General features: G+C 48.5%; 1 protein-coding gene across 1 annotated transcript in view; it reads right to left on the bottom strand.

The window, feature by feature from the left end:
• The window catches only part of LOC141475734 (tetraspanin-15-like), a 50,401-nt gene that overhangs the window by 18,416 nt on the left and 11,935 nt on the right, over positions 1-20,050 (bottom strand). The window contains exons 3-4 of the mRNA XM_074164232.1: positions 8,433-8,507; positions 4,827-4,922 (exon numbers count right to left, since the gene is read on the bottom strand). Of these exons, the coding sequence (XP_074020333.1) occupies positions 4,827-4,922; positions 8,433-8,507 (171 nt within the window). The remainder of the gene's footprint in view (positions 1-4,826; positions 4,923-8,432; positions 8,508-20,050) is intronic.

The following is a 20,050-nucleotide window of genomic DNA, read 5'->3' as shown; positions in this document are numbered from 1 at the left end:
AAGGAACCTCAACGCCTCCAGCCCATCGCCAAATCCCCCCCTCCAACCTTTTGCTGCATTGACAGCCCCTATTATCCTCTGCTTTCCAGGACCCTAAAAAAGAAGTTGAAGACACCACGTAAAAAAAAAAAAAACAAACAGAAAAGTGGGTGTTTATCCCCATTTAGCCCCATTTTAGAGGCGTGCAGCAATTCTAGATGCGCACACGCAGTTATTGGAGGCACCCTTGCTTTTACAAGCCCGGGAAAAGATCAGGCTCATTCATGCTTCACTGATTTAATTACAGGTGACTAATCCGTCCTATTCCCGGGGCACGCAGGAGAGATGGCTCTTTCAGCACCTTGAATGAATGTATTTCTTGGCTCTCGAAGGCAGCTCGGATAGTTGGTGCCATTCGACAAAATGCTAATAAGGCTCCGCAATCTAACAGGGATTTCTCTTCCTGTCAAGTTAAATTAGAGATCAAATGCTGCAGCTACAAAGGAAAAAAAAGCTTCGTTTTTTTTTTCCTTCTGTTCGCACAATGAAGAAAGACCAAAAAAAAAAAAAAAAAGTTTAATGAAAGTCATTTTCTGTTCTCTGCAGAATAAAAGTGGGCTTATTATATATCAAGTCATCCCTCCTCTTGGTAAACAAGCTCGAATCTTTACATTTTTCCCCTGGAAAGAAAAGCCTGAGGTGGGCAGGAGAGGTGCATGTGCTTCCTAAGACAGAAAAAAACAGGTTTTCCCCATTTCTTTAAGCACCTCACTCTTCGAGGAGCAGTTTTGGGGTGAAGTTTCACCCTGTGAGCATCTGCTCCCCCTCCTGCTGGTGGTGATACTTGGCCAACGGGAGCTTTTCGGCTGCCGGCTCTTGGGGTCCTGCTGGTCTCCTTCTGTGCCAAAATGGGCAGATACGGCCAGGAACAGCCAACCCACAGATTTACAACTGTTTTCTAACTCCCTACCTTTAATTCCTCTATCGCTTTTAATTCTACCTGTATCAGCGAGGGAGACCAGCTTACAAAAGCTGCCTAGAAAGAGGAGGAGAAAACCACCTCAAGGGATACTGGCTGTTGCTGCCCATTTGATATCCCCGTGCTGCAAAGGAGTTTTTGCCATTTACTTGTATAAACATGCAAAAATTGGTACAAAACCCTTACAACGAGGCTTTCTACCTGCTGGGAAGCCTCACCAGGGTATTTTCCTCTCTGCAAAGAGAGTTTTAGCCCAAACTACTGTTGTGCCAGGATTTATTTCTCATAACCCGAGACAGGCTTCGGCGCGGGTTTTACTTTCATGCCGGCTCCCAGCGCTCAGAGAATCATAACAAGTGGATAAAAACCCAAAGAGAGCTCAGGGAAAGAGCTTGGCAGGTCACATCTGAGGAGTTCTCGGTGTCGAGGACTGATGCCGCCGCCACCGATGAGACATGGGCTCATTATGGCTAAAACCATTGCCCTCAGAGCAAGGTGCTGGAACGAGCCGTGCTGGTGAGAGCTGCCTTTAATCTTCCCGAAGAAGGAAAGAGGAGGTTTGTGAGCACAACACCCTCCAGCCCTCCCAGCCTTACTTTGAGTTCGGACCCACTCGGCAAGAACCTCAGCCCCGGCAGCTCTTTGAAATTCAAATCCTGTGCTCAGCAAAGCGGTTTGAACTCTCCTCTTCTACCTGTGCTCAGCAAACCATTAAAAAAAAGATAAATTGAGGAGCAGCAGAAGAGCTGCAGTTGCTGACTTGGGGCAAACTTCGGGCTTTTTGAGTCATCGTTGTCTCCAGCCTCACATCCAAGGGCTGCAAAGGGCAGTAGTTCAGCAAAAGCGAGTGATAAAAACATATAAGTATTATTTTCTTTAGGGTAATTTATTTCCATATCTACTTGCTCACAGGCAGCCAGACCACGTAGGTGTCAACAGATAAAACCACATTATTTGCACCATCATCCTGGTAAAATATTAATGTCTGGCACTTGGGACCATAATTACTTGTTATTTTTACTGTATGATACTGGCTTAAATGTGTGAAGGCAGCCAGCTCTAGTTTAAAGTATCACTTGAGAGAGGGTTTGAGCAAAATTCAAATTTTAAGGAGCGTAGTTTGGTTTTTCCTGACCTAAATAGATGATCTTAAAGGTCCCTTCCAACCTAGACAATTCTATGATTCTATGAAATAAGCCGTGTGCCAGCTAACCTATACATGGACAAGGTTTTTAATAAAGAAAATGGCAAGAATAACCACTAAATGATGATAACTAGCTGCTCTGACACTGTGTTTTATCCAAAAAAGCAGATCTGGGTCCAATCCTTCCTTCCAGTTTCCACCCTCCAAAAGTGAACTGGGCTGCTCAAGCTCCATAAAACCAATTTACCTTCTCTTAAAAGCAGTTTTTCCCTCTGCATTGTTCTTCCCTGGTCCTACCCTCAGGACGAAGCAAGTCTGCATTTCAATCGCTGACGTTGCCGCTGTTCCTGGTTTGGAAATCACACGCTAATAGAAAAGCTCACAGCAATGAGCTGTACGTTCTCGCACAGCTCCTTCTCTCGCTACGAGACAAAATGTGCCGATGTTAACGACTCATCAGCAACGCTGTAAGTGGCCACAACTTCTGATAGTCCAGAGAGAGACTTGGAGCTGAAGTCCTCCCCCTGAAAACTTTTAATAAAAAGTCAGGTGGAGAAGTAGATGGGGAAAAATAGTATAAAAATAGGGTGAGATTATATGATAAATCATAGAATCGTAGAATGGTTAGAGTTGGAAGGGACCTTAAAGATCATCAAGTTCCATCCCCCCTGCTCTGGGCAGGGACACTTCCCACCAGACCAGGTTGCTCAAAGCCCCATCCAGCCTGGTCTTGAATGCTTCTTCACAGAATCACAGAACAGTTGAGGTTGGAAGGGACCTCTGGAGGTCATCTCGTCCAACCCTCATGCTCAAGCATGACCACCTAGCGGAGGCTGCCCAGGAAACACTTGAACACTAAATGCCTGATCCTCACTTGTTTGGAGATACAGAAACCTTCCCACAAATAAATCTGCTTTATCTGGAGATCTGCGGTCTCTCCTTCTTGCCGAGGTTCCTTGAGGATGGCTCCAACACGGATTTTCCCACTGCTCGTGGCACCATCCATTTATCATTCATGCAGAGCGATCTGAATTACAGCATCCTCATAGGGAGCTTGGAATAAAACTTGAAAAAGATTCAGATCTTTCTCAAAATCAGTGGTGTCTTGAGACCTTCAGAGGGCTTCCAGTCTTAATGCGCTCGGCTCATTAAGGATGACTCCAAAAGTCAAAAGCAGGTATTTAAGCCAAGAGAGGGGAGCGTGGAGGGCACCACCAGCCTTAAATTCCAGCTACATCAAAGAAGAAGGAGCTTCACATTCTCCTTTTCTTCAAAGCGGGAGATAAGATTCACGTATTTACAATATTTCAACCCATAATGAAAAGAGAGAAACCGGGTCAAGGTGAGAACATTCAAAGTTCATCTGAAAGCAGCTTTGCTGGCAAAGCCTGGCTCTGCTCTCCAAAACCAAGCCCGGAGACGTGACATCATTGCAATTTCTTTTCTAGATCTCAAGTTTTTTGGGTTTATTTCCACTTTTTTTTCCATTTGCCAAATGCTTCAAGTCAAGTGGTTCCTCCCCACGGTAACACAAATAAAAGGTAAACCAAATATCCTCGCTCAAAACATGAGCAAACCTACACCCCCAAATTCCCAGGAATGTGCTTCTCAATGGTGCTGGAAAACCAAATGACACATTAAAGCCAACCAAGCTTCTCCAGACCGGTCGCACTCTTAAGGGCGCGGGTAATAACTTCAAATCCTGACGGTACTTGGCTTTTCGATGTACCTGAGGGACATGAATCATTCCTTTGCTGAAGCGCGGCTACCTTGGGTTCCGAGAGACAAAAGGGAAACACGTCTAGCTGGGGCTCAACGGCAGGAATAAGGAAGGCATTTTAATTTACTACTTAATTTAATATTTAGTACCTCAAACAAACTACGCGGGGCAGAAAACACAAGGCAACAGCAGCAGCGTATCAAAAGTTTGGTTAAAAAAAAATAAGCGTTAGGAGGATGGTTTTATCGACCTGTAGGTTGGCTCGAGGACAGGGGACGGATCCTGCCAACGCCTGGCAGGCTCTGAGCATTAGATACGAGACAGAATATGCAACAACACACCTAAAAAAATTAAAGCAGACTATGCCAAGCCCCAGTATTGGACTGGTCATAGCTCTCACCAGTCCCAGGAGCAGCTTGCCCCTGGCTAGAGCTCTTCTCTCCTTCCAGCTACTGCGTGAAAACACCATATCTGCAATTTCCCCATTGAGTCGAGAGCATGGCCAACTACTGATGACACCTCGAGTAGAGACTGACCTAAGGTGGCCCATCTAAGGGTTGCTGCAGCCCTGGAGCAGCTTTAGCATATGTTATTTTATTCCTCCATCTCTCTCCATGCAGATTGTGGGAGCTATCAAAAAGCTTTCAGGCATTAGGCACCGGTTTCCCATCAAGATTGGGAATTATAAATATCCTGGTATGGTCCACGCGTGTGTGGAGCAGAAGATGCTCTTCACAGGGAACAGGAGAATAACTCACCAAAAAACCCCTGCGGGGTGATCTTGGAGAGCAGCACAACACAAAACTGTACAAAACGAGCAGTGGAAACCAAGAAAGATCAAGATATTCAAGACAGATCAAGAAAGGAACCCTACGGATGGGAATAAACTCTAAAAATCCAGGGAAAACTAATACTTCTGCGTCAGTGAGGCACAGAGTTAACCTTTCCTTGAAAAACTTCACAACCGGACCTCCCCGATGCCACCCCCTCCTCCCAAACCGAACCTTTTTTTGTACAAAATCCAAGATGTTCTTGAAGTCAAGGTCATCGTAATAGTGTCTGATGCCCTCTTGGATGTTGGAGTGGAAAACTGCATTCATCTGGGGAGAGAAAAAAACCAAACCCACGGCTCACACGTGAAAGAGGCACCGGAAAAATATTGCAAAACATGAAGATTTTTTCATAGCAAGCGTTGCCAGCTGCTACCGGAGTAAGAATTTAACCCGCATGCTGGCACAAGCCTATTTCTTGGGGTAAAATTCACCTTTTTTTGAGCTCTGGGGGCCAGCAGCAGCATTTTTGAGCTCTCAGGGTCAGCAGCATCCCATAGCACCTCTCCGTTTCCTGCACATCCAAGCAGACCCACACACATTGACCCACAGGATTTTTCCCTATATGCTGCATATTGAATTTAATTATTAGGGTGACTTCTTCAAAAGCTCCCTCGATCTCTCCAATCCCATCGAGTAATGGGATTTTACCCACTGGCGGGGGGGGGGGTCTGCTGGGTTAGAAGGGGCTGGAGGAGGTGAAATGGGCTGTGGCAGCCGACACTGCCGGCTGTACGGTGATTTATCCACAGGATGAGCTACGCGCGGGAGCAGAGACCTCATCAGAGCCCTCGATCACTCCTAATCCCAACAAATCATCCCGCAATTCAATCCTGCCCTGAAAGGGAACGGTGCAGCCGGGCTGGGGCTCTCCTTGCTGCTCCTTCAACCGTATCTCCCAGGACACTTTGACACATCAGGCACTTCACGTTAAACACTAATTTAATCGAAAATGTATTTTACAGAAGCCTGGGAAGCTTATTAGCGAGCTGGGAGCGGAGGCTCGAAATGTCCTATGCAAAGCCTGGCGCAGGTTTGTCGTTTGACTCCTGACAAACCGCCAAGCAGAAATATTAATGAAGGAAAAAAGAACTTTTTTTTTTTTTTTTTTCTGAGTTAGGAGGAGGGGGGGGGGGAAGAAAACATTGCTTTTCATAATTCACTCTGACATGAAAATTAGAGGTTGGGTAAACCAGGAACGGGGAGAAGAACGTGGTAAAAAAGAGAAATGAAGGCACGTCAGAGCAGCAAACAAAGCCTGCCGACAGCGAGGGATCAGGCAAGGGGATCTGAAAAAGCCTCTAAGAAATTGCTCATGTGGAAGTTTATTAAAATGTAAATTCCTGGTTTGCCCACCACTAAGACCAACAGAATGGGCAACACCCAGGTTTTACCATTTCCTGCTTGTTTTCCCCCAGATGGGCTCACCCCAAGATCCTATTGCCCTCTGAGATGATGCCAGCCCGGAGGCAGCCCCTGTAATTAAATCTTGATTTTAAGGTGGGAGATAAATGTCGCAGGGTTAAATCATTAAGTTCTGGTTATGAGACCTCTCCACTCCCTTCGCTTCAAGGACGCCAAACCCGTTATCTCTGATAATCTCCATAAACCCATTTGCATATCAACAGAGCCCATTTCAATGTTCAGTAGCTTCAAGGCCACTAAACTCGTTCCTTGTCCCTGCTTATTTAATACAAAATCCAATTAAATATGTTTTTAACAAGTTTAATAAACAACCATTGTTCCAAATGCAGATTCATGCCTCCGAACAATTTTAGGTCAAGTGGATTCATCGCTTGTCGGATCTCTCTTTTCTTTCTCTCTCATTGTTTGATTTTTAATTAGGTTTTGATATTGTCTGTTAAATTTAAATTAAGGGACAATTTAGGCACTAATGGTTTCTACTCAACCAGGAGTTTAATCACAAGGCTGCGATCCCCTCTCCCGATAGCACCAGCGTTTTCCCCCTGCATCCCTGTGGTGCAGGGTGGTGCTGAGCACCATCAGCGAGGCTCAAAGGTGGAGCAAAGCAGAGGATTTCGTGCTGATTTTCACAAAAACACAGCCTCTACGTGGCAGCACATATTGATTTCCTATACACGGGAAGGACTCGAGCAATCTGATTTTCCTCGGAGAAGCACATCTCTCCACCAGTGCACTGCATTTTCCAGGGATCAGAGGGTTTTGGAGAGCTCTGGGAAGCTGTTGGATCGAGTTGGCTGCAGCTCCAAAAGGCAATGTTCCCCCCTCATTTCCTCCCTTCAACTTTGGGGCTCATCAAGCATAAAATTCCCAGCCCCAACCTGTCTCTGGGGCTCACCAACCACATAACTCCAACCCCAGCCTGTCTTTGGGGCTCACCAACCACATAACTCCAACCCCAACCTGTCTTTGGGGCTCACCAACCACATAACTCCAACCCCAGCCTGTCTTTGGGGCTCACCAACCACATAACTCCAACCCCAGCCTGTCTTTGGGGCTCACCAACCACATAACTCCAACCCCAGCCTGTCTTTGGGGCTCACCAAGCTCAAAACTCCCAACCCCAACCTGTCTTCAGGGTTCACTTAACACGTAACTCCAATCCCAACCTGTCTTTTGGGAGTCATGAACTCAAAACTCCCAACCCCAAACTGTCTTTGGGGCTCACCAACCACACATCTCCCAAACCTCTCTTTTGGGCTCACTAACTACATAATTCCAGCCCCAAGCTCTCCTTGGGACTCACCAGTCACACATCTCCCAACCCCAACCTGTCTTTGGGGTTCACCAATCATAAAACTGCCAACCCCAGCCTGTCTTTGGGGCTCACCAACCACATAACTCCAACCCCAAACTGTTTTGGGGGCTCACAGAGCACATAACGCCAACCCCAACCTGTCTTTGGGACTCACTGAGCACAAAATTCCCAACCCCAACCTGTCTTTGGGGGCCACCAACCAAATAACTCCAACCCCAGCCTGTCTTTGGGGGCCACCAACCACATAACTCCAACCCCAGCCTGTCTTTGGGGCTCACCAAGCTCAAAACTCCCAACCCCAACCTGTCTTTGGGGCTCACCAACCACATAACTCCAACCCCAACCTGTCTTTGGGGCTCACCAACCACATAACTCCAACCCCAACCTGTCTTTGGGGCTCACCAACCACATAACTCCAACCCCAGCCTGTCTTTGAGGGCCACCAACCAAATAACTCGCAACTCCCAACGGATCTGAGAGTATCAAGCTGTTTGTGAAAAGGGAAATAGATTTTTTGAGCCTGTAAGTGGGTATTTCCGATGCTGTGCTCCTGCCTTGCGCGTTCATTGATCCAGCAGAGATTGAGATTAGCTATTTAATCATCTGATCGATTGCAAGGGCAAGATTAAATTGAAAGTGGCAGGGTTTCTTCAGCAGAAGGTGGGTGGCCAGAAAGGACATCCGTTGGAAGCATTTACCATCTCACCAGCCCAGCTATAACTCAAACCTGTCCTTGTAAATGCAAGCCAGCAGTTAACGTAATTGAGGCGAGGAGCTTAATGAGTCCTCCGGAAAAAAATAAACCAGTGGGTTTTTGGCCGAGAGTCTGCACAGGGAGCTGTGGCGGGGGCTGTGGGTGGTGCTGGAGGTCCATCACAGCTCTGGAGCACGATGGGCAGCCCCAGAAGAGCAAGAGCAAAGGAAAAACTTGCATTTTCACAGGTTACATTGAAAGATACTTGAGGATTTTCCTCCCCGATGACACATGGGGCTGCAGTTTGTCACCACGCAGCACCCAAAGGCTTCCCGATTGCACCCACCTTCTTTTCAAAGATGATTTCGATGAATATCAGCAGCAGCTCCATGAGGAAAATCACCAGAAGGACCCAGAAGAACTGAAAAGAGAAAGGGAAGGATTAGCCCTGCCCCAAGGCAGGCTGTGTTCTCTGTCAGTGGTTAACCACAGCAAGGGAGACCTGGAAACCCAGAGCTGCTTTGGAACACTTAGAAATCAGATCATTTCATTATGAGCTCCCCAGGGAGCTTCAAATCTCTTCCAAAGATCTCGCTCCTAACAGGGAAAGCGGTTTGCTCCCTTGGAGAAATAGTTGCAGGAAGGAAGGAAGGATGGATGGACTGAAAAAAGAAACCAGATGCAATTGGAATGGCCAAATACTGCACAGGGAAATGGGTAAAATGGATGGTGTGGGAGCAAACTGGGTGGATACTGGTGTGCAGCATCACTCTGTGATGGCACTTGGCTGAACACCGACGTTTCCAAACTGGGCATCTCATGGAGGACCAAACCTCATGAAGTTCAACCAGGCCAAGTGCACGGATCCGCACTTGGGTCATGGCAATCCCAGGCACAAATCCAGATTGGGCAGAAAATGGCCGGAGAGCAGCCCTGAGGAGAAAGACTTGGGGGTGTCGGTGGGTGAGAAGCTCAACACGCCCCGGCAACATGCGCTGGAGCCCAGAAACCACCTGCACCCTGGGCTGCATCCCCAGCAGCGTGGCCAGCAGGGCGAGGGGGGGGATTCTGACCCTCTGCTCCGCTCTGGGGAGACCTTCCCCCAAGTGCTGCCTCCAGCTCTGGGGCCACCAACATCAGAAGGACACGGAGCTGTTGGAGTGGGGCCAGAGGAGGCCCCGGAGATGCTGGGAGGGCTGGAGCCCCTCTGCTGGGAGGACAGGCTGAGAGAGTTGCGGGGGTTCAGCCTGGAGAAGAGAAGGCTCCGGGGAGACCTTGGAGCCCCTTCCAGTCCCTCAAGGGGCTCCAGGAAAGCTGGGGAGGGACTCTGGATGAGGGAGGGGAGCCCTAGGAGGAGGGGGAAGGGTTTGCCACTGAAAGAGGGGAGATGGAGCTGAGATGTGGGGAAGAAGTTCTTTGCTGTGAGGGTGGTGAGAGCCTGGCCCAGGTTGCCCAGAGAAGCTGTGGCTGCCCCATCCCTGGAGGGGTTCAAGGCCAGGTTGGAGGGGGCTTGGAGCAAGCTGGTGTGGTGGGAGGTGTCCCTGTCCAGGGCAGGGGGTGGCACTGGGGGGGCTTTAAGGTCCCTTCCAACCCGAACCAATCTATCATTCTATGATTCCATTATCCATCCTCCAGAGTACGGGCAATAACGCATGATCTGCCAGAACTGATTGGGGCAACAGATTTAGGCTGGAAATCAACTCTTTGATGGAGCAAATGACTTAAACTAGAAGGTCTGATGTTCTTTGCAGCCCACATCCATCCATCTCCTCATGCTTTGGTCACTCTCTGAGAGTTCCCACCAGGCATTCACAGGGGGATGGACATCCCGACTTCGCAGGGGATGGAGAGGAAAGCTCTGCTCAGCTCACACTTGTTTCCCCAAGGCCACCTCCATCAGCGACTTTGAAGACTCGCCAGAAAAAGGAAGGTGGAAAGTTACCATGGCAACCAGCTAAAAATCCAAAAGCGAGTTAAAAAAAGGGGGGAGGGGGAGAGAGGTAATTTATTACCTCGATATTCACTTTGACCACTGGTTTATTAGAACAGTCTGGTTAGAAAGGCAGGTCGCGCAGGGACCTGCAAACCCAGAAATTATTTCCCAAACTTGGCAAAATCCAACCGCTGCCGCAGCAAAACACCACTTCTCACCCCAAAACATCGGGGTTTTTAATTAGCCGCCAATTAACCAACCAGTTTTGCACCGTGTTCATTTGCCAGCTAGAGAGCCAGCTAGCACGGAGGTGCAGCATCGCTTTTCATCACCAGCTAAATCAGCTCATGACAGGCCAGGTGTAATTAGGCAAGGAAACCCATAATTAGGGAATACAATTAACCAAGCACCTGTTACCTGTGGGTAGAGGCGGTATGCAAAACGCCGCATGTGTCTAAACGGATATAAAATGGGTTTTTTTGGGAGGGAGCCCAAAATGGTTGGGTTCATGGCTTTACCAAGCCAGGCATGTCTAGGTCTCACAACACCACAGCGAAGAAGAGAAATTCAATTTTGGAAACGTATTTGTTCTTCAACCTTAGTTAAAACCCAAGAAATAAAAAACAAGAAGGGTGCTTTGTCCTCTGTTCACTGGGAAAAAGTACAAATTCTCACCGATCCCACTGTGAGCACAGACAAAAGACGGCGGCTTCAAAGTCCACGTGGGGACCCCCACTGTGTTCACGGTCAGACCAGAGCACCAAGAAACTCCTAAAATTCAGCAGGATGCGGCACACAGACCCTTTCTTCTTGCCAAACTCCTCTGAAAGCACCAACCCTGCAGCTCTTCCCCCAAATTCAAGAATTTGAACCCGAGACACCCCCTCGTGCGTGTCGCTAGATGGTTTTTCTCCTCTTTCTAGTGCCTTGGCCATTGCACCCCACGCGCTAATTCCATCCCCTACTCTATTCCCTTCTTTGGGTCTCAATTTCTGCCTTAGAGCTTGTCAAGTCAAGATATAAAAGGCAAGATTTGTGCAAGACAACTCAGCCTGTTCTGTGCATATTAAAATCAAGGCTAATATTTAATATCCAGGTTCATAACTGATTTATAAACAAACGCGGGCGTGTTGTGCAGAAGTCCATGGGATGCCGGCTGTACCCGGCTATTAGAAAAATCATGATTGAATGCGGCTTTCAAATGCCCCATCAGATGAGGTTCACAGGTAGCAAAACCTCACTGTTTCCAAGGGAGCAAGCCCCCAAAAGAGCTTAGTTTAGGGTCTTTATAAACGGGGGGAAAGTGCCAGCATTAACGGGGAAGAAAGACACGGCAGATGCTGGTTGCAATTCCTTGCCAGAGAGAAAATGCAAAGCTGGAGAGTCACGGAGGTGATGCCCAGCTCTCCCTGGACACCCCGCAATGTGGAACCTCGTCTTCAGAAAGCCCACAATTTCCCTTATAATTTATAGAGGGTTTGCAAGAAAAGCAAACCAAACTTGTGCAAACCAGCGCAAGCCTTGCAAATGTGCAGCCCGAGCGAAACCCACCTCTTCTTCCCCCAAATAACGGCCAAATGGAGCACGCAAACCCTCACCAGCTGCAGGGACGTAGCAGAAAGTGGCACTTTTTTCCCATTCACAAGGATTTCGGCAACCACCAGTAACTGTAATGCATATTTAAGGGGCAAAACTGCTGGGAACGTCCGTGATCGCCCCTTTTATCCAGCGCATTGCAGCCTTTGCTGTCTGCCAGACTGGGCATGAATAAATCAGCATTTTGTTCCTTAAAAAGACTCCAGCAGCAAAATAAAGAGTGAAAATCCACATTAAACAGCATCTAATTCTGCCTCGAGCTGCTGTAAGTTTGGAAAAGAAATAAATCACAAAGCAGTGCAGCGAGGAGCTGGTTTTTCCTCCAGATTTTGGCAAAAATTCACCTTTTGCGTGGAAGCGGTGGCATGCGAGAGGGTGGCTGTGCCTCCACGGTGTGACCCTCCAGCTGGACATCACCACTCGTGACCCCAAGAGGAGGCAAACCCTGTGGAGGAGGGAGCGGGGAGGTGCCCGAGGATCTCACCCATCGCATCTCAAGGAGAGAAACTCCCCGATAAAACCTTCATCTTACTCGAGACAGCTGGATTGGGGAAAAGTTGCTCAATTCTTATTCAATTAACACTCGCCGCAGCCAGCTCCCTTTAAAGAGCTCATCCATCTGAAAGTTCGCAATAAATTATACTGCTTAATGTCCTCAAATACCTCGACAAAAAGATGAATCACCCCCGTTCCCATGATAAGCAGAGCTCCAAGCTGCTCCTTCCTCCTCTAACAAGTCTCCAGTGCCATTTCGCTCATAGTTAATCTCTCCCAAAGCCAAATCGAACACAGAAGGAAAGCGCCCAGGGACAACACTCTGCCTCGGCTTTAAAGACAGGTGTCCTTCCAATTTGGGGAAAAACTCCCTTCATTAGGGTCATTTTAGATAAGCAATATATGGGTTGTCCGGAACAATCCCTTCCCCTACGTCCTCTGGGTGTTTGGTTTTCTGCCACCTCCGTACACCAGGTAGGATGTTCTTGCCCTCAAGTTTAATATCCCAGAAGCTTAAAAATCACCAGAAATACTGAGTTGGTTCAGAGTAAACACTTCCAGCTGTGGGTCTGAATGAAAGAGGGGGGCAAACCTGCTGCTGCTTCATCTCCAGACCATAAGCAGCCTGAAGCCACCTCCAATTTCCAGCTCGAACGTGTCCTCACCAGGCAGAGAGGACAAGCACAGGTCAGGGATGGGTTGGAGGCACCGAGGCTGAGGGATGAATAAACCACGCGGGGATTTATTCAGGAACCAGCCCAGAGAAGGAGTTTTGAGCCACAGATAGAGGCTGAGCATCGCTCCTGAGCTCAGACGCACTCAAGACACCCATGGCCATGGGAGGTTCTGACAAGCCAAGCCCAAGTGTGTCTCCAATGGGATTCTGGATGGGAGAGGGATGCTCTGATTGCCAGGGATGGGGTAGGGAAAGGGGGAGAGGCAACCAGTAGGATGGAAGAGCTCCTGGAGAAACGTGAAAGCATTTGAGAAATCTGTGATGTTTATTTAATACAAGCAAGCTCCATCTGCGAAATGCGGCTGTGATCTCACAGCGTGGCCAGGGAGAGCGATTGGCTGCTACAACTGCAGGGAAATAAAGGAAAAAAAATAAAGGAAATATCCAAAAATCCTTCCTTTCTACCGCCAGGAGTTTCTCATGTGGCACCCAGGGGCTGATAAGGGAAAATATTTGCTTCTTAATGATCCATTTCTTGCTTCAGCTCAGTCGCAGGGAAGGACAAGATAATAAGATCGATAACGAGGACAGCAATTTCTAGAGATCCCATGATACGAGCCAAAAAGAAAAGAAATAAACCTGTAAATAGATTTCCAGGTACTTCGCAGCAGGACCCTGGGAAAGCTGAGACTGAAGATGCTGCTCTGGAATCCTTCTGCCCTCTTGCTGAATTTAACATTAAAATAGTACAGGCAGATGATAAACAGCTGCCTAATTTAAGAAATGGAGTGCGTTTTTTGGTAAGAAAAAGTTACTGGTCATACTTAAAAGAAAAGACTCTACAAGCCCCATATAATGAGACCTGATAGAAGTGAATGGAGGAGGAACGGAGGGATTTGACCCTGCTCTGTGAAGTGTGGAGATAATTTTATCCTCGCTCTAGGCTCTTCAGGCACCGTTAAGCCCCTGTGGGAACAGGTACGTTCTCCATTCATGCCAATAACGCCCCAATATTTTATTTTTTATCCATTTCTATAGTTGCTTCTCCAGCGAAGGACCCAAGTCAGCCCCAGTGAAGCCAACGCAAGAAGAGGGTTTGGACCTGCTAATACAAAAGTGGTGACAGATCATCAAGGGATGGATAATCTGGACTTCCTGTCCCCAAGATGAAAATAAACTTGTGCCCTTTAATTTCTCTTCCCATAAAGCACAAATCCCCCCCATTTTGCATCCACAGGAGTTTACAGGATGGCGGTGCCCAGGTTTTGCCGTATTTTGGGGCATCTGGAGAAGGAACCGGTCGTTGCCTCTCGAGACATGGGAACGGACCGAACGTGCAGCCGCGTGAAACGCACCCGATGCGGAGGCGAGCGATAAATAAATCTTTCACTCTACCTGGGAGGCCACTAAATCATTCCCTTGGCAAGCGCCTGCCTCCTCCTCTGCCTTCCTGGAGACCACGGAGGTGTCCGTCCATCCCCCGTTTCATGTGAGCACAGAAACACGAATCCGGTTGCTTTTGTCCCCAAACTGAAACTTTAAGAAACACTTTTAAAGAACCGTTTCTTCCTAATGACATGTTGGAGCTTTCTCCCACGCAGAGTGGCCTTTTCTCAGGGCTTGCTTTTCTTCTGAAAGACACTTGCGTGCAGCTCTTCCTCTGAAAACCCAAATAATTGTTTATTCCCACGTAGAAACAGCCTTCATAGTTGCTTTGAAGCAAAAAAACAACCCCAAAATCTGTCAGGGATGTCTCCTACACAGATAAAACGAGGACAACAAAGCCCAGATGATGAGACTTTGCAGAGGATCTTCTGTTTTAACATTACAGCAAGAACCCTCTGCCCAAGACATGGTTTTATTCATGCAAATCGTGTTATTTTATTTAGGGGGCAGGCAACATGCCCCTCCTGCCCATCCACCCAGGCTGGGGCTCACGACCCCTCTCTCCGGGTTTCGCGCACACATTTGCCAAGCCTTAAGTCAAAATACACATTTCCTTTACGCTTCACAAGCTACATGACCAAGAAACCTGGTTTTAACCCAAAAAGAGCCAGTAGCCTTACAAATAATCGATGGGGACTCCCTGGGAGCCCTGGGTAGGCAGCACGGTCCATCCTCCATGCTCCAGGGACCAGCCCTACCTCCTCCACATCCCACAGATGCCTTCTCTGCCCCTTTGAAGACCAAATCTGTTCCCCAGACCTGAAAAAAAAATAAAAATACTTGTTACACACTTTGGGCCTCTATAGCCTGCAGCTGGGTCCATTTTTGGTTGCTGTTAACCCTTCCTTGGCTATAGCCCCGCTCACTTCTCTTCCATCTCAAGACCAGGACAGATACTGCCACTAGAACACGTTCACGTTCCCAAAACCCCAAAGAATAGAGATGGATGTCGCCTCTTAGACCCCCTCCCTCCATCAGTTCCATGAGCGACGGCTCCTTTCAAATCTAATTTATTTTGGAGTTTGAGGGCCCAGCAATCAAATTTTCCCTCTTTCTGAACATCTACCTGTTGCTTTCCCCCTCAATCAGGAAAAAATATTTCAATGGCGCGGTTGGCTCAATTCGCTGCTCCAGGCAATTCACCAGAAACTCTTAAGGCAGATTAAACCACTCGAATGCTATTAATATCATCTCAGACTTGGCAAAAACCCCTCTCCTCAGCCTTATTCGGGTGCCTTCATCGACCAGCATCGACTTTGAGGGATGCTGGGGAACCACCAGCAGTTCTCTTTAGGGGGTAAAAATGCAGCGTGAGCTAGAACTTCTATTTATTAAAGATTCATATTGAGAAGGTAAGTAACTCCAGAGATTTTCATAAATAATCCATGCCTGGAAGATTTTTGGAAGGATTTTGTATTGTCAGCCCTTTCCAGGGCTTTCCAGCAGCAAATTCCCACTAGTTCACTGCGAGGATGGCTGTTATTATTGCAACGGTTAATTTAATGATCAGATTAAAAAAGGAAGAGGGGAGAACCAAGGAAAGAAATGCAACGTGCTGGGAGTTTGCTGGGGATGCTTATCCTATGAGGCTTGGCAAGAATAAAGGATGCTTTTTGCTGCTTGCAAAACCTTCCCAAACTGCTCCTGGAAAGATGGTGAATGGGGACGCTGCGAGAAATTCAGTGGGAAAGTGCCAATAATTAGCGCGGCAAAAGAATCGTTAATTCCAGCCCCCTCAGAGCCCAACGGCGGCCACGCAAATCCTCGTTTAAAGCACGTTGTGGAGATTAAAAAGCCCCAGCCAGGAGGCGAGCAACGCTTTGCGGAGGAGATCGGCCACAATTTCTCGCACAAAACTCCTTCTGCTGCCCTGGGGTTTCCTGCTTTGTCTCAAGCAAATGAAATAATAATAATTAAAAAGGATTGAAACCCACAGACTAAAAAGAGAACAAATTAGATGGGTAAAAAGCGCGGGGGTAGGGGTGGGGTGGGTCCCTGCAAGGCTTTTTCTTGCCGTATTTTTGGGGGATTTGGGTGTTGGAGGGTTTTTGCGGGTCTGTCCCATCCAGGAGGAGGCTGCGGGTGCTCGTTAGGCTAAGAGGGAGTGTAGGGACCACTGGTACCTCGGTGCCTACCTGCTCCAAAGCCCTTTCGCATCGGCTCCGGTCCCGAGCACAAAGCTGGGACTCCCCTCCTTTCCCTGGAAGCTTTTGCCCCCGGGTCTGGGATGTTTCCAGCTCCCCCAGCAATCCCGAATGCCCTCTGCTGCGCAGATGTCAGGCCCTCCTCATTTATCCACCCCTCTGCGCAGCTAAGCAGAAAAAAAAAAAAAACATCAAGAAAGTGATGTTTTCGTTTAAAGAACCTGCAATCAGAGCGGTATGTAATCAGCGGGCTTAGGAAGAAAAAAGAAATCTATCCAGATCCCCGAGTAAAACTCTGCAGGAAGGAGTTTCTTCAATCGCTTTTTTCCAGCAGGTTCTATTTGTGTGCTAATTATCAGGAATTTAGTTTTTGGCGAGTTAAAGCAGCACCATCGAAAGCAGCCAATATTGGAATATCCAGAGAAAACTCTTCATTGTGGATGGAGGGTGCTGAGCCCCTCACCCTGGGGGCAGTGGAACCCGGGCCCGAGGGACCATAAAGAGAAATGGGGTTTTGCAGTGATGCTTTGCACAAAGCATCTCCTAATTAACCTAAAATATCCCCACAAGCAGACAAAAGCAAGTGAAAAAATGCCTGGTGACCTCGCTCGGGGTTATAACCCTGGATGAGTTCAAACACAGAAATGCAGCTTCATTTCTCATGCAACCTGTAACCAGAAGGAGCCTTTTAGTGATCAAATTTTCCACTGCGATCAATGTGCGGTATCACAGAATGGTTTGGGTGGGAAGGGACCTTAAAGCCCCCCCAGTGCCACCCCCTGCCCTGGGCAGGGACACCTCCCACCACACCAGCTTGCTCCAAGCCCCCTCCAACCTGGCCTTGAACCCCTCCAGGGATGGGGCAGCCACAGCTTCTCGGGGCAACCTGGGCCAGGCTCTCACCACCCTCACAGCAAAGAACTTCTTCCCCACATCTCAGCTCCATCTCCCCTCTTTCAGTGTCAAACCCTTCCCCCTCCTCCTAGGGCTCCCCTCCCTCATCCAGAGTCCCTCCCCAGCTTTCCTGGAGCCCCTTTAGGGACTGGAAGGGGCTCCAAGGTCTCCCCGGAGCCTTCTCTTCTCCAGGCTGACCCCCCCAACTCTCTCAGCCTGTCCTCCCAGCAGAGGGGCTCCAGCCCTCCCAGCATCTCCGGGGCCTCCTCTGGCCCCGCTCCAACAGCTCCGTGTCCTTCTGATGTTGGTGGTCCCAGAGCTGGAGGCAGCACTTGGGGGGAGGTCTCCCCAGAGCTGAGCAGAGGGTCAGAATCCCCCCCCTCGCCCTGCTGGCCACGCTGCTGGGGATGCAGCCCAGGGTGCAGGGGGTTTCTGGGCTCCAGCGCACATTGATGGGTCGCGTTGAGCTCCTCATCCACTGACACCCCAAGTCCTTCTCCCCAGGGCTGCTCTCCGGCCATTTTCTGCCCAACCTGGATTTGTGCCTGGGATTGCCCTGACCCATGTGCAGGACCTTGCCCTTGGCCTGGTTGAACCTCATGGGGTTGGCATGGACCCACGTCTCCAACCTGTCAAGGTCCTTCTGGATGGCATCCATCACATCACAGAGCCAAAGCCACCGAGGGCTGCTGCCCCAGCCATCGTTGCCGCCCTGATTTATAGCTCACCTTGCTATGGAGGAGGTCAGATGCACCCAACCCCCAAAACCTGCAGCTTCTACAACCAAAACCTTCAACCGCTCCTCCAAAAGCTGCATCTCACCGATGAGAAAGACCACACATGGCAGGGTCTTTTGCTGCAGCTACAGCAGAAGGGGCAACTCCTTCCCCTTCTCCATCTTCTAAGAGGGCAGAAATAAACGGAAAAACAGCCTAAAGGAGATGCCAGTCAAATCCCATTTCAACTGGAAATTGCTATAATTTTTTCTGGTAGGGAATGTCCATATTGCCCATAAAAATCCATATTTTTTTTTTGCTAAACCACCCTGCTCTCCCTCATTCATTTTGCAGGGACAGAAAAACCCACCTCCAGCCACCAGCTGCAAACTTTGGAAACCCAAGCCAGCCTGAATTCACCCCAAATTCCTCCAACCACCGAGGTCACCACACTCAGGAAACCGCGCCGAGCCTTTCGGTTCCTCCCAAAGGTTTTTCCAAGCCCCCTGGTCTTGGAAATGCGTCTCTTTAGTGCAAATATTCAAGAGACTATTTCTTTTTGCATGCCTGGAGGTGAGCACAGCCCGGGGTAGATGGATGAGCTGGATGCTCCAAGCGAACCCTCTGCTCTCAACCCAGAGGTTTTCCAGCACCATGAAACCACGAGGAATTCACCCAACTCCAATATCCAAGTGGTTTAAGTGCAGGCAACGCCCCCACAAACCATTAACTATTTCGCTCAACTCTTCCGAATGCAGAAGGAAAATAAGGGGGAGGTGCTACTTACTGGTATTTTCACCTCCTCTGACTTAAAACTGATTCAAAGCGGCTGCTGGGGGGTGAGGAATCAGCGCCGGTGATGTGGGCTTTATACGGCACCGCTGTAATAGAGGTTTTCCGCGCAATTTTTGCCCCTTTTCTCTGCGTGATTGGAAAAAAAAAAACCAAAACCCAGCTGCTTGGACCAGCTCAGGCCTCAAAGTGCTCCTTCACACGTGCGTTATTCTGATTGCTTTTATTCAGGGCCCCCGGGGCTGCAAATCACTGTAGGAGCCGACTCTCTTCCAGGGGGGGAATTTATCTTCCCAGGAGAAGGACAATTCTCCATCCACACAATAGCTCGGTGATTGCCAACCATTTCCTCGCAGCCCTACCCGCTCCCCTCTTCAAACCTGACATATTCCAGCGTTTAATCTCTTTATTCACACGTGCAATCAGGGGCTGGAGAGGTTTGAGGCGGGGGGGGAAGGCACATTTCAAACCCCAGCTCGGGAAGTCGCCTCGTGGGTTCAACCTTGAGAATAAAAATACAGAATTACAAATAAAATAACCGGCGAAGCCGGTGGCGGTCGCCGGAGTTTGCCTTTCACATCACGCTGTGCCTGACGTTTGGAAATAGCAGTATAGATATAAATATACATTAAAATATATGTTTGTTTTTTTATATATATATATATATATATATATTTCTGTTGGTTATATATTTATCTAAAACACCCGCAAAAGGCCAAAAGAGCTGCTGCAGCAGCTGATCTCTCGCTGCCACAAACCCAAGGTCAAATCCTGCCTTGGGTGACAAGTTTTGGCAAACCCAAGGCAGGAAAGGAAGGACCCCAAAAGCTCACCAAATGGTGAAGAAAAATGGGAAAATTGAATTTCTTGGCCTGCTCAGACCCTCGTCTCTCCTCCATTCTGCATAAAATAATACAACTCTATCGGAATTGCCTCTGAAAATTCAGGGGTTTGCTGACTTTTCGGAAGGTAAAATACCCATGGGACGAACACATGGATCCCAAGCCCCAAGACAAGAGATGCTGAGTAAGATACAACACATTTCTGGCAAAAGCAGCTTAAAAAAGCCACGAAGAGGAGACAATTTGGGCATATTCAACTGCAAAACCCAGGTGCCGGAGCAGCCTGTCCCTCTGCATTTCCAGTTCCTCAACCAAACCACCCCAGAACCTCATTGAGCCAGAGAAATATTGATTTTTACAGTCTATTCACTCAATCACCCCAAACTCCCTCAAAGCAAACCATCTGCATCCGACTCTGCAGCTCTTCCAG

The sequence above is a fragment of the Numenius arquata genome, chromosome 26 (genome assembly GCF_964106895.1).
Source record: "Numenius arquata chromosome 26, bNumArq3.hap1.1, whole genome shotgun sequence".
Taxonomy (NCBI): Eukaryota; Metazoa; Chordata; class Aves; order Charadriiformes; family Scolopacidae; genus Numenius; species Numenius arquata.
The sequence above is the reverse complement of the archived record's forward strand: the minus strand, read 5'-3'. Positions and strand labels throughout refer to the sequence as shown.